This window comes from Oryx dammah, unplaced genomic scaffold, assembly GCF_014754425.2.
Source record: "Oryx dammah isolate SB20612 unplaced genomic scaffold, SCBI_Odam_1.1 HiC_scaffold_5, whole genome shotgun sequence".
NCBI classification, from domain to species: domain Eukaryota; kingdom Metazoa; phylum Chordata; class Mammalia; order Artiodactyla; family Bovidae; genus Oryx; species Oryx dammah.
In genome coordinates this window covers 93,625,238-93,639,653 of record NW_024070189.1, presented here as the reverse complement: position 1 = coordinate 93,639,653, position 14,416 = coordinate 93,625,238, and the positions used below count along the sequence as shown (strand labels likewise).

General features: G+C 58.1%; 1 protein-coding gene across 2 annotated transcripts; it reads left to right on the top strand.

Annotated features, from left to right (window-relative positions):
* The first annotated feature begins 6 nt into the window (after positions 1–6).
* PRKCSH (protein kinase C substrate 80K-H) lies at positions 7–14,183 on the top strand. Of its 2 annotated transcripts, none has more exons than XM_040240622.1 (18): positions 7–311; positions 713–862; positions 1,066–1,182; positions 1,622–1,717; positions 1,821–1,878; positions 2,791–2,908; positions 4,550–4,679; positions 8,723–8,807; positions 9,652–9,730; positions 11,410–11,496; positions 11,756–11,932; positions 12,005–12,101; positions 12,573–12,642; positions 12,908–12,997; positions 13,191–13,265; positions 13,359–13,458; positions 13,538–13,711; positions 13,850–14,183. In XM_040240622.1, exons 1-17 carry the CDS (start codon positions 116–118, stop codon positions 13,682–13,684), a joined length of 1,872 nt encoding a protein of 623 aa, XP_040096556.1. In that variant the 5' UTR covers positions 7–115; the 3' UTR covers positions 13,685–13,711; positions 13,850–14,183. The 2 variants fall into 2 exon arrangements, with proteins under 2 accessions (XP_040096556.1, XP_040096557.1); XM_040240623.1 differs by having other exon boundaries at positions 7–521.
* The last annotated feature ends 233 nt before the right edge of the window (positions 14,184–14,416 follow it).

Below are 14,416 nucleotides of genomic sequence, written 5' to 3'. Positions count from 1 at the left end.
ATTTTTCAGGAACTTTCTGTTCCGGCTGCATAACTCGCCACTTCCAAGATGGAGTCAGCTTGCGCCGCCATTAAGCGCGAACCTTCAGAACTAGTCCCTTTTAGGCTTCAGTCCTATGCAAGATGGCCGACTGGGTTCCGAGCCTGCAGCATGCCACTCCCAACATGGCATCCAGGACCCGCCGTTTCGGGCGCGGAGCGCGATGCCGGAAGTGACGATTCCCACACACTTCCGCTTCCTTTCTGCAGGAGAAACCGTTGGCTGCTGGGTCAAGGGGGCGCGGTGGATATTGACCTTTGCCCCAGCCTCAAGTACTTGGTGAACTAGTGGGCGGGTGGACCCCCCCCCCCATTTTCTATTTAGGGGCAGCCGAAGGGTGTGCGTTTGGGGAGGGGGAAACTGTTAACCCTTTTGGCCGATTGGCGGGAACTGGATAGCGAACCACCTGCGATCCATAGGGAGCGGAGGTTTTGAGTTCCGCTCACCATTGATTTGGGCCAAGTGAGAGTCCCTTCCACTAGGTAGGACTGGGGAGACCCCCCCCTCGCCTCCCCGCGCCTCCGCCCCGGGCCCCGTGCCCATAGTGTGGGAAGTTCAGTGAGACCTCTTTGCCCGGAGCAATGAAGGAATCCAGCTGACCGGAGGGAGAGGCGCCTTCCTTCGGCTGGAAGGAGCCCTCTCCCACTGACCTGCCGCCCCTTTCTCGCTGCAGCGTGGGGTCACAGTGCATCTCGCAGTAGCCTCCTTCGGGCAGAACCCATTTCCGGCTTCCGAGGCTTGAGCGAGATGTTACTACTGCTGCTGCTGCTGCCGACGTGTTGGGCCGTGGAGGTCAAGCGACCCCGGGGCGTCTCCCTCACCAGTGAGTGAGCCACTGGAGGTGGCCAGAAGTGGGAGTGGGATGTGGGAGGCTTCCGGGATAGGCACTTAAGCCTTCGGTCTCAGTGTTCTGGACTCTGGGCAGGGAAGGTTGCAATGCTTAGCCGGTGGGAGTGGGAAGAGGTACCTTTGGGTGGAAAGGGCTCTCTTCCTGCCCGGGACTGGGCCCCTTGTCCCCCTCCCTAGACCATCACTTCTACGACGAGTCAAAGCCTTTCACTTGCCTGGATGGCTCTGCCAGTATCCCCTTTGATCAGGTCAATGATGACTACTGTGACTGCAAAGATGGCTCAGATGAACCAGGTGAGCGTTTTCTCCATTCATCCATGCATCCATCCATTCATTCATCCATTGTACATTTATTGAGCTGGTGAGAGCTACGTCTTGTGTGGTGTCCCAGACAGACCCAGTCCCGTCCTCACAGGGCTCTCTGTTGAGTGGAGGCAAGCAGGCACAGAATAAAGTGGGTCAGTGGTTTGGTGAGGAGATGGGGAGGCGCTATGGGAGCCCAGAGGGGGAGGCGGGGCCTTGGGAGGGCCCAGTTGGGAGGGCCCCGGTGCGGAGAGGCAGGAGGGAGCCCAGGAGCGTTTTGTTTCAGGGCCCCAGAGTGCAGTGGTCCTTCCTCTCCTTACCTGGCATCAGTTATTCTCACATTTCTCACGCTCCTGTGTACATGTGGTGGGCGTGACCTGCCGGATCCTGAACCCACTCCACAAACCCTCCTTCCCTCCTTTCCCCACAGGCACAGCTGCCTGTCCCAACGGCAGCTTCCACTGCACCAACACAGGCTACAAGGCCCTGTACATCTCCTCCAGATGGGTCAACGATGGAGTGTGTGGTGAATGAACTGGCCCCACGGTGGGGGACAGGGTGCTGGGAGGAGGGAAGGAGGCATTGCAGGGTGGGGGAAGTCCTGACGGCGCCCCCACGTCTGCCCTCAGACTGCTGTGACGGGACTGACGAATACAACAGCGGGATCGTCTGTGAGAACACCTGCAAGTACGTGGCTGACGCCCCCCTTCCCTTGCCCCGCTCTCCCCCTTCCCTTGCCCCACCTTGCTGGGTGAATCGGGCTCCCTCTCCTCTCTGCTTTTGTGTGTCGAGGGCTCGTCCTGTGCCAGGTGCTCTGTGAATGCTCTATCAGCGGCTTCCCTTCTGGCTTGGAACCGAGTGTCATGTGTTTGCCTGTTCAGCCGATGAGGGAGCTCACGCTCAGAAAGGAAAATGACTTCCTCAGGGTCTCATAGCTAAGAGATAGCAGAACCAGGACTCGAATCCAGCTTGGTCTAACCTGGGACTTTGTGCTTTTAATTGCACCGCTGCAGCAGGACCTGAAAACTGAAATGCCCACAGGCAGGTGATGGAAGCAAGTGCATGCAGGCCGAGTGTAAGGCAGTCAGGGAGTGATCGGGATTGTGGCGTTTAAAAGGGAGAGCTTCCCTCCACTCCTGTGAGTTGGGAGCAGGTGACAGGGCCAGATATATTTTTCAGAGAAGCTGAGCGTCGTGACACTTCCGTAAACCCTTCTGATGGATGGTCTCTTAAGTAGAGAGTAGACTGAGCAGATTTTGCTTACTGGCCAGACAGCCCTTCTGTCAGGGAGTCTGTGACTTGTGTGCTCATCTCTTTCTCCTCTTGGGAACCTCCTTCCAGCCCCACATCTCAGCACCCCCTAGTCCCTCCCATGGCCCTGAGGGTGAGCGAGCCCTGTCCACTGTGCCTCCTCTCTGGGACAGGGGTGAGGGACTCTGAAGCCAGGAGGACCTGGGGGAGCAGGGAGCAGAAGTGTTTGAGCTCCTATTTTTGCCCACACAATGGGCTGATGGCAGGGGGTTGAACCCCTTTGGAAGAGGCGGACCTAGTGGGCACTAAACGCCCTCCCAGTGGTGCTTGTGTCTCCCTTCCCTGCAGAGAGAAGGGCCGCAAGGAGAGAGAGACACTGCAGCAGATGGCAGAGGTGACCCGCGAGGGCTTCCGCCTGAAAAAGATCCTGATTGAGGACTGGAAGAAGGCCCGGGAGGAGAAGCAGGTGAGGGGCTTGGTGGGGCTGAGCCAGGACCACCTGGAGGCTGGTGAGGCTGGTGAGGCTGGCTGGGGTTTACGTATGCTCCCGACCAGTGGTGTCCTAGGGCCAGTTGCTGTCTGTCTGCGCCTTGGACCCTTGTGTCCACTTGACGTTTAGTCATTGCTTAGGCTGGTACCAGGTGGGCAGCAGCCAGTAGAGGCATGGACCTAGGCCTTGGGTGCAGACCAAAGTGGGCTCGGAGGAGGGACGCCTCTCCTCCAGGTTCCAGGGTGCTCTCATCTGTAAGTAAAGGCCAGTGATTGTATGCCTTACCAGTTCTGGGGGAGGACTCAAGACAAGGGTCTTCAATCACAGCCAGGTTAGCTCAGTAGGGTGGGTGCTGGGGATGTGTGGGAGGAGGGCCGAAGAGGGTGAGTCCCCAGGGGCGTGTCTCTCCCTGCCTGTCTGCCACCCCCTTAACTAGTGGGTCAGAGTCCTCAGCGCTCCTTCGGGGCTCCCGCTTAACCCTCTGAGCAAGGGCCCCAGCTCTGCTTCTCAGACCAGGGTAGGGTTGGGTCTTCCTCTCCCACCCCCATTGCCTGGCTAGTGAGGTACCTCCCAAATTCATAGGGGGCAGTGTATTCAGGGCCAGTGAGATCCCATGCTTAGCCACACGGTGAAGTTGGTGTCAAGTGACCTTTGACCTCCTGGGCCAGCAGGGGGACCTTGGCAGCAGATCAGGTTGAGGTGTCAGGCAAAGTCTTGGGAGGGACCCTACAGCCTAGGACCCCCCCCCATTCTTAGGCTGGAGCCCACCCAACACACATGTTCCTTCCTTCAATATTTTTTGTTTTTATTTATTTGGTTGTGTTGGGTCTTAGTTGCAGCATGTGGAATCTAGTTCCCTGGACAAGGATCAAACTGGCCCCCTTGAATCGGGAGTACAGAGTCTTGGCCACTGAATCACCAGGGAAATCCCCTTTTCTTTTCCTTTTCTTTTTTGGCTGTGCTGGGTCTTCACTGCTGCACACAGGCTTTCTCTAGTTGCAGCAGGTGGGTTTCTCATTCAGTGGCTTCTCTTATTGTGGAGCACGGCCCTAGGCATGTGGACTTAAGTAGTTGCAGTTCCTGAGCTCTACAGCACAGGCTCAGTAGTTGTGGCGCACGGGCTTAGCTTCTCCTCGGCATGTGGAGTCTTCCTGGGCCAGGGATCAATCGCATGTTCCCTGCCTTGGTCCCTCTGCTCTCTGAACCCACCTTGGGGCACAGGAAGCAAGAAAGACTTCCTGGAGGAGGAGGTTTCCATCTAAATTGAAATCTGTAGGTTTATTCAGAGTTAGCCAGCAGAGTGTTGTAGACAGAAGGAAAGCCTGTGTGAAAAACTGGGGGCAGTGTGTGTGGAGAGCTTTGAATATTGTTAGGGCAGTTAAAATACCAAAGGGGTGGTTGAGGCTGGAGAGGTGGGCAGGGTCCTGGTTATGCAGGGCCTCCGGGGTACACTGAGGTGTTTGGATTTCTCTCCAGTGGGGTGCAGAGAACCACAGCAGCAGGGGTTGGGGGAGATCCAGGAGGGGGTTGTATTGGGAAAAGATAATGTGGAATAGAGGCCGGAGAGGAAGAGGGAAGAACAGGCTGAGAGCCGGCCCCTGTCTCCTGCCTTCCCAGAAAAAGCTCATTGAGCTGCAGGCTGGAAAGAAGTCACTGGAGGACCAGGTGGAGGTGCTGCGGACCCTGAAGGAGGAAGCCGAGAAGCCAGAGGAGGCGGCCAAAGAGCAGCACCGCAGGCTGTGGGAAGGTACGTCTGAAGTCGAGGCTGGAGCTTCCTCCAGCCCCCCAGGCAGAGTGAGCCGAGGTCTGAGCAAGGGCTGCCTGATTCCCAGCCCAGCTTAGCCCTGAGGGGAGTCCCATGGGATCATAGTTATGGGGCGGGTCATCTTGGACCTTGATTTTCATTTCCCTTGCCTCACAAGTTATCAAAATGGACATCCACATTTGCCAGGGTTGGCAAAATCCTTAAGGATGAAAGCAGCTTCTACCTTCTCTTACCTTCTTCACTTCCTCTTTGCTCTGGCAACTCCTACTGCCTGGGGTTAGTATTAAGGTGACTTTTTTTTTTATGCTTGGTCCAGCATTTTCTTGCTGTTGGCAGATTGTACCGCTGTTGTGGATAATCTGAAACCTTGGCATTTGTTCTGAGTCTGCTCTCTGCAGGGACACACATGGTGGAAGGTGGATAGAAGGGAGAGGTGGGACAGAAACCCACTCCAGGTTAGTTGAAAGAGTAAGATCAAGCATTGCCAGAACTATCTGGAGCTGTGGCCCCAGCCGGTCACAGGAATGGTGACCAGTGGCTGGTAGCCTCCTGAGGCCGTGCTGTGATCTCCATCTCTTTGAGCATCTGCTGTGTTCTTCCACCCTTCCCTCTCTCTGTCCTGATTTCTCATAATCAGTAATTCAGTCGTTCATCTGACAAGCATCTGCTGCGTGCCTGTAATGTGCCGGGTCTACCCCAGGTGCCCACAGTACATCATTGAATAAGACGGAGGAAGCCCTCTGCCTGTAGAAAGGACAGGCTCAAAGGTCGCGAAGCTGTATCTCGTCTAGTTTTTAAGGAGCAGCAAGAAGACCATGGGTTTCCCAGGTGGTGCTAGCGGTAAAGAATCCACCTGCCAATGCAGGAGACACAAGAGATGCAGGTTCAATCCCTGGGTTGGGAAGATCCCCTGGAGGAGAGCATGGCAACCTGGTCTAGTATTCTTGTTTGGAAAATCCCATGGACAGAGAAGCCTGGCAGGCTACAGCCCATGGGGTCACAAAGAATCAGACATGACTGAGCAGTACGCGCGGGTGCGTGCGCGGTGCGCACACACACACAGAGACACACACACACACAGACACACACGGAGACCATGTTGGTGAATAAGCAGAGACTCCTCCGCTTTATTTACATAACATCAGCTGCTTCTGTCAAGCCACAGAGTTCAGGGGTTGCCAACAGGGACCATATGACCTGCCAAACCTAAAATATTTAGCGTTGGGTTCTTTACAGTAAAATTTGCTGACCCCTGATACAGACACCAGTATTCTCTCCCATGCTGACGGCGGGTAGACCAGAGCACCCAGTGCTTGTTTTGCAAGGATCATTGTGTTTTTGCCCCTGCTCCCCTTTCTCAGACATCACCTCGTTTCACAAACAAGGCCAAAGAGGCCACTGGCTTACCCAGCTAGACTGGTGCCCACATTATTCTGATTGTAGACCCTGTCCCTTACCTGCAGGCTTGAGTCACCAGCCTGCTCCTGCCTCGCTCAGGGCCCAGCTTTTTTTGCCTGTTTTGGGTCTTTGTTGCATGGTGTGGGGGCTTCTCTAGTTGCGGCAGGCGGACTTAGTTGCCCCTCGACATGTGTTATCTTAGTTCCCCAGCCAGAAATGTGTCCCCTGTGTTGATTCTTTATTAGGATTATTAGATTATATTGTTATTACATTTCTGTTTATTACATTTTATTAAATTATTTTTTATTAGAATTATTAGAATCAGAAGTCTGGTTTTTTATTACTTAATTTATATTTACTTTTGCCCATGCTGGGTGTTCCTTGCTGCTTGCAGCCTTTCTCTAGTTGCGGCAAGCGGGGGCTACTTTTTGTTAGGGTGTGGGGCTTTCTCTTTGCAGCTGCTTCTCGTTGCAGAGCACAGGCTGTAGGTGCACAGGCTCAGTAGCTGTAGCGCTCAGGCTTAGTTGCTCCACAGCATGTGGAATCCCCCCCGGACCAGGGATCAAACCCATTTCCCTTGCACAGATTCCTGTTCTTTGCTGGAAGCCTGATTCTTAACCACTGGACCCCCAGGGAAGTCCTTGGGCCCATTCTGGCCCTTCTGGCCTCCGGATGGCCTCCCTCCATCAGGCCAAGCCATTCTTTGGCCCAGCAGTCTTCCTGGCTCCCCAGTGTCTTGGGTGGGACAGCATCTGGGCCACCACTGGCTGGTTACAATGCCCCCTACCGTCGAGGGCTTCTCCCTGCTCTCTGTACCCTGTGTGCTTGCCATGTTGGTCTGATTGCCTGCTCACACCCCCACCAGCCCTGTGAAACCGCTGCTCTTTGTTGCTCCCAGGCCTCTGCTCCAGCCATGCCCACTGCAGACATGTGTCGAGCGGGCTGCAGGCCCAGTGCTCAGCGGTGACACACGTCCACCTCTGTAGAAAATGCTACTGGACAGCCCTGGTCTGCACGGTGTATGCGTGTGGTGCTCTGTCCCCGGGTGCCTCGTTTCCTTTTACTCTTAGCCCTTCATTTTTTTTCTCACTGCGGTACAATCCCAGTTATGTCAAAAATTGACCATTTCCGCCAGTTTTCAGTGTCTGATTCAGTGGTGTCAGGTACATCCACACGGTCAACAATGTCCAGCAGGATGTCGTCGCTGTTGTCTAGTTCCAGAACATGCCTATCACCCCAGGACAGACCTCCAGGTCCATTAAACTGGCCCTTCAGATCTCCCCTTGGCCCCGTCCCCAGCCCCCGGTCCCCATGCATTGGCTTCCTATTTCCACGGATTGACCTGCTCTGGACATTTCACATCAAGAAGTCAGGCAGTGAGTGGCCTTTGTGACTGACTGCTTTCCCCTAGCATTGTGTTGTCAAGGGCCATCCATGTTGTAGCCCAGTGTCGGGACCCCTGCTTTCTTTTTAAGAGCTGTTGGTCCGTTCTGGTGTGTGACTGTGGTGGGGTTTGTCTCATCCAGGTACCATTTTTCCCATCGGGTTTTTGGTTCTGGTCTGCACTGCTTGTAAGTGGCTCTTGTGTATCAAGGGGCTGGCCCTTGGTGACTGAAGCTGCAGGTGTCTTCTCATTCACCTTTGCTGCCAGGTTCCTTTGCTCTTTCTTCCCGGGCCACGTGTTAGAAAGTGAGTGAACTCTGGTCTTTGCTTCTGTTTCCACGTTCTTTTGCACTGTGTCTAGCATCCTTCTACACAAGGCTGGGCAGACTAGCGCCTAGCTTCTTAGTGTGGAGTTGCTGACTCAAGTTCAGGGGTGGCACGCCACGGCGGTGTCACCGGGATTCCCAGAGAGTGTCGGGGATGAGCATGGGCTGTGGAGGCACGTGGCCTGGCTTGGGCCCCGGCTGTGCCCCTCGCCAGCTGGGTGACCGTGGGCAGCTCCTTTCATCCACCTGAGCCTGGGGCTCTCATCTGTGAGGACATTGTCGGCTGTCTCCTGGAACACAGGCCGCTCATCCTGGTGGAGAGGGCCGAGCCTCAGTGCAGCTGCACTGGGGGTGCTTTCCTGGGTGCCCTCTCAGCCGGTTGGGCTGGGACAGGCTGAGGAGAGACCATCAGAGCACGTATGGGGCTGCAGCGCTCTGTGTCCTCTGGCCACGGCTCAGTTCCCGTCTTTTGTGCTGGTGGCTTCACCCCCTTTGTGAGACACTCCACGGGGCCCCCAGGACATCTGCCTCACCTGGCTGTGCCCCCACCCCCGCCTCTGTCCCCTGACCTTTTCTCCTGGGGACCTCCTGAATGTGGCACACCTATGGTCCTCCCCCTCGCACCGTCATGGATTGTTCAGACTCTCTGAAGACGCCCCCATCTGCCCCTGCTGGATCCCCTATCCGCCCCTTCTGGATCCCCCATCTGCCCCTTCTGGATCCCCCATCCATCTGGCACTGCCCACCTCTTCCACCCCCCTACCCCCACACAGGCCAGCCCTTCTCATTGCCTAGCTCCCGCCCCCAGTCTGCCCCCCACAGTGGGCTGACTCAGAGCCCCAGCACCCAGAGGGCCAGGCATACAGTGAGCCCAGGGGGTGCTGGGGACGGAGGATGATGGAGCTGGTCGTTCCACAGAGCAGCAGGCTACCTCCAAGGAGCAGCGGGAGCGGGAGCTGGCAGCCAGCGCCTTCCAGGAGCTGGACGACGACATGGACGGCTCGTGAGTGTGCCAGCGCCCCCTGCCCCGGGCTCCCTCCTCCCTCTCCCCCCTTTAGGAAACCAGCCAGAGCCCACCTCCTTGCCCTGGAGCCCGATCCCCTGGGGGTGTGAGGGGGTGGGGAAGAAATGAGGGCAAACACCCCCTTGAGCTGGACAGGGAGACTCAGGATCTCAGTGCTTTTTGAAAGCTTACTCTGTGGCCTGGGACACTTTAGTGAAAGACAAAATCCTGGCCAGTGCCCCTGAACTTGCTGGCCAAACCCCAAGCCAACAGCTCAGTGGAGGGTAGGCTTTCGGGAACAGGGAGGCTGGGCAGGCCCCATGGTGGGAGGCCTGGGACTTTGGAGGGTTCTTGGGGGGAGAATGGGCAGGGCGATCCCCTTCCTGGTGGGCAGTGGTGGTGGGCGGCGGGATAGCGGCAGAATGTGGGGCCTGGGCCACCATGGGTGTGTGGGTCTCCTGGGGTGGAGGATGCCAGGCCATGGGCGTTTCCATGTTGGGCTCTAAGGGTGGAAGGGAGTGGCAGCCGGGTCTTGAGGACCCGGCTGCCACTCCCACCCCTGTGCTTGTCCCTCCCTTTTGCTCCTCAGGGTTGTGGAGCCTCAGGAATGGGTAGGAGGCAGGGGACGGGGTAGCTAGGACCTGCCTTCCCCAGGGTAGAGACCAGACTGGGCCCTAACCCCAGACCTCATTTTTTCCTGCTTTCCTTCCTGCCTTCTCTCCCTGCCCCAAGGTCCTGAAGCAAGTTCTCAGGAGGAGCCCTGGCCTGGGGTGGGGGTTGGGGGGCAGTTGACCAGGAGCCCATGGGCTCACTGCTCCATTGGCTTCTGCCTTTGTCCCCGCAGGGTCTCAGTGGCTGAGCTGCAGACCCACCCGGAGCTGGACACGGATGGGGACGGGGCATTATCAGAAGGGGAAGCCCAGGTACTCGGCCCTCCCCTTCGTTTGGGACTCCTGGAGGGGATTGCCCCAGGGTGACCTCAGGGTGGGGGGCGGGGGTGGCCAGAGGCAGGCCTTCTGTGGGCTACTCCCATGGAGAGTCCCCTGCTGGCCCAGGGCCAGGGTTCTGGGGGGCCCAGCCTGGCTGGTGTGGCCAGGCCTTGCCTGGTGCCTCAGGGCGTCTCGTGGGGAGTTCAGTTCAGTTCAGTTCAGTCACTCAGTCGTGTCTGACTCTTTGCGACCCCATGAATCGCAGCACTCCAGGCCTCCCTATCCATTACCAGCTCCTGGAATTCACTCAGACTCACGTCCATCGAGTCAGTGATGCCATCCAGCCATCTCATCCTGTGTCGTCCCCTTCTCCTCCTGCCCCCAATCCCTCCCAGCATCAGAGTCTTTTCCAATGAGTCAACTTTTCGCATCAGGTGGCCAAAGTACTGGAGTTTCAGCTTTAGCATCATTCCTTCCAAAGAAATCCCAGGGCTGATCTCCTTCAGAATGGACTGGTTGGATCTCCTTGGAGCCCAAGGGACTCTCAAGAGTCTTCTCCAACACCACAGTTCAAAAGCATCAATTCTTCGGCGCTCAAGCCTTCTTCACAGTCCAACTCTCACATCCATACATGATCACTGGAAAAACCATAGCCTTGACTAGACAGACCTTAGTCGGCAAAGTAATGTCTGTGCTTTTGAATATACTATCTAGGTTGGTCATAACTTTTCTTCCAAGGAGTAAGCGTCTTTTAATTTCATGGCTGCAGTCACCATCTGCAGTGATTTTGGAGCCCCCAGAATTAAAGTCTGACACTGTTTCCACCGTTTCCCCATCTATTTCCCATGAAGTGATGGGACCAGATGCCATGATCTTCATTTTCTGAATGTTGAGCTTTAAGCCAACTTTTTCGCTCTCCTCTTTCACTTTCATCAAGAGGCTTTTTAGCTCCTCTTCACTTTCTGCCATAAGGGTGGTGTCATCTGCATATCTGAGGTTATTGATATTTCTTCCGGCAATCTTGATTCCAGCTTGTGTTTCTTCCAGTCCAGTGTTTCTTGTGATGTACTCTGCATAGAAGTTAAATAAGCAGGGTAACAATATACAGCCTTGACGTACTCCTTTTCCTATTTGGAACCAGTCTGTTGTTCCATGTCCAGTTCTAACTGTTGCTTCCTGACCTGCATATAGGTTTCTCAAGAGGCAGGTCAGGTGGTCTGGTATTCCCATCTCTTTCAGAATTTTCCGCAGTTTATTGTGTTAGGTTCCCTGTAACCGTGCTCCCCCACCCTACCCAGTGTGCACACCTGGTCACCCGCCTCCTCAGCTCTGCCCTCACTGGCCTGTAGCCCTGCTCCTCACCCATTGCTACCCTGCTGGTCCTCACTCCCCACCTCGCCCTGGCCTCTGTCTCTCAGCTCCTCTCCCTGGTCTCTCCAGTCCCCACCCGGCACCTCTCTGGCCCCCGCCTCCTTCCCACAGGCCTGTGCTGCCCCCTTCTGGCAGCCGCTCCTCACCCAGCCCAGCTCCAGTCTGGCCCTGGGCAAGTCAGCGCGTGCTGTGCCTGGCACCGCAGCCTGAGGGCCCCTGCACCCACTACAAGAGTGCCTGGGTTGGAGGTGGGGGGCACGTGGAGGTCCTGCCCCTGATCCCCCCCAACCTGACGCACACAGACCCTCCTTGGGGGAGACGTGCAGATGGATGCTGCCGCCTTCTATGACCGCATCTGGGCTGCCATCAGGGACAAGTACCGGTCTGAGGTCAGTAGAGGGAGGGGAAGGGATGTGATCCCAGTCTCCCCGCCGCCCCTGGACGCCTCACAAAGGCACTGCCTCCAGCTCTGGCACTGGGCCACCCTGGCCAGCTGGGCAGCCCCACCTCCTCTACAGAAGCCACCCAGCCCCCAGCTGTCTGTCCCTTCCTCCCTTTCTCTAGGCTCCTTGGAAGGGGCCGCCTTTGGCTTTGGGGGTGGGGGTGGACCCCCGAGTCCTCAGCACGACCTCTCCGCACATCTGGCAGGTGCTGCCCACTGAATACCCACCATCGCCTCCTGCACCCGATGTGATGGAACCCAAGGAGGAGCAGCCCCCCATGCCCTCACCGCCCACAGAGGAGGAGGACGAAGACGAGGAGGACGAGGAGACAGAGGAGGATGAGGATGAGGAGGACGAGGATTCCCAGGGGGAGCAGCCCAAGGTGGGTGTTTAGGGGTGGAGGGGGTGATGGTGGGAGTGGGGTCACTCGCTGACTCTGTCCCCCCACCCCCAGGACACCCCAGCCCCAGTCCCAGCCCCCAAGACAGCCAGCCCCACCGAGGAGGACAGGATGCCGCCGTATGATGAGCAGACACAGGCCTTCATCAACGGTGAGGGCTGAGCCTGGGAGGGAGGGGCCCCTCCCTGTCGGCAGCGGGTGTAGGGGCCCAAGAAACAGGCCCCGCCTGCTCCTCTAGGGGGCCTGGGGCTGGCCCAGGCAAGCCCAGGGAACTCCGAGGCACCTCGAGGGGGCTTCTGGGGCCTGGGGAAGCCAGCACCATCACACCAGTCCCAGGGGACCTTCTGCCTCCTCAAGGGTGGCTCTTGTTTGTGCTGCCCTTGGCAGGCGAGGAACCAGCAGGGCCCCAGGAGCCCCGGCCCTGCTCCCTCAAGAGCTGAGAGCCTGGGCGGGGCGGTAGGGTCTGCCTGGCAGCTGGCAAGGCCCAGGGGGTCTTCCTGGGCCCCGTCCTCACCCAGAGCCAGCCCTGGGGCTGGGGGAATCAGGCCTGTCTGCGCCACTCCCTGCCCTCTCTTCATGGATGGGGCGGGGACTCCTCTGACCTCCTTCCCGACCCCACCAGCCGCCCAGGAGGCCCGCAACAAGTTTGAAGAGGCCGAGCGGTCCCTGAAGGACATGGAAGAATCCATCAGGTATGGGGGTACCCGTGCAGTCACAGCAAGGCCACTTCTCCACTGCCACGTGGCTGCCTGCTGCCCAATTCCCCAGAGATAGTGGCGATGGGGAAGTCACTCAGGCAACCTTTGCAAGTTGGCGGTGGCTTCTCCAGTCCCCAGGCGGTGGGGACTGGAGCCCAGGCCCCGAGAGACCCTCCGCCACTCGAGCGGGCCTTCCTGCATTTTCCTGAGACGGGCTGGCATCCCCCACTGCCCTTTAACCTCCGGGCCTCCCCTTTAGGAACCTGGAGCAGGAGATTTCATTTGATTTTGGCCCCAACGGCGAGTTCGCCTACCTCTACAGCCAGTGCTATGAGCTCACCACCAATGAGTGCGTCCCCTCTGGGCACGTTGGTGGGTGGGCTTGATGGGTCTGGGCCTGAGCAAGGATGGGGTGGGGAGGGAGGGGGGTGGGCTTAGGCGCAGTCACTGGGATTTGAGGTACCTGCATGGCCCCGGTGTGGGGGGTTGTGGTGGAGGCTGGGACCCCTGTCCCCCCACCCACCAGCCCCATCCCATGACAGGTACATCTACAGACTCTGCCCCTTCAAGCTTGTCTCGCAGAAACCCAAACTCGGCGGCTCCCCCACCAGCCTTGGGTGAGTGAGCTCGGGCTAGGCCCCCCTCTCAGCCCCTCATCCCCACCGTCGGCTGCCCCAGCCGGCCCCTCTCAGCACCCCACTCTCCCATAGCACCTGGGGCTCGTGGGCTGGCCCCGACCACGACAAGTTCAGCGCCATGAAGTATGAGCAGGGCACGGGCTGCTGGCAGGGCCCCAATCGCTCCACCACCGTGAGTGCCCACAGGCTGGGGGAAGTGGAGTGGGGACGTGCCCTGCAGAGCCCACCTGAGCCCCACCTGCCCACCCCAGGTGCGCCTGCTCTGTGGGAAGGAGACAGTGGTGACCAGCACCACCGAGCCCAGCCGCTGCGAGTACCTCATGGAGCTGATGACGCCAGCTGCCTGCCCAGAGCCCCCGCCTGAATACCCTGTGGAGGGCGACCATGATGAGCTCTAGCCCCGCCCCACCCTGCCCAGTGCAGAGGTGGGTGGGGAGGTGGGGGTCGCTCCCGTCCCCTACCGTTCGGGAGCATGGTGGGGCGGTGGGGGGGCTCTTGGCCACATGGCTGCTCCCCCATCCATCTCCCTTCGTCTGTCTCATTTGGTTTCTCTCTGGTCCCAGAAATCAAGAGTGTGGAACCAGCCCCCAGTGGTGCTGCCCATCCGCCCCCGAGTCTGTGGACCAAGGCCTGCCTCTATGGGTCACCTCCCCCACCCCACAGGGCAGGAAGCAGGTAGGGCTCCATGCCCTGCTTTTGGTTGGCCAGCGGGGCAGAGCCATGTTCCCAGGCCCCGGCTGCCTCCCCAGATGGAATAAAGGAGCCTGTCCTGCTTGGGCCCCCACACCCTGGGGCCTGGCCCGCCCTGCCCCCCACCCAGGGCATCTGCCTTCCCTCTTGGTGGGGAAGTGACTTGACCTGTGATCCCCAAACAATAAACATGATCCCTCCAACTCATCTGTGTCTGTCTTGCTTTGCTGGGGTGTGCAAGGGCCGGGGCTGGAGAGGGCTGAACACGGGAAGCAGCTGTGCAGATCCTAGGGGGGCTGGCTCAGGTTTGAGGGTCTCACCTGAGATGCCCCGTGGACAGCAGAGCCTGGAGCCATGTAAACAGACAGCTGTTGGGTCACTTCCGTCTGGGTTTCCTCCTGAGCTTGTCTCAGACCCCACCACCTCAGTCACGTGTGCTG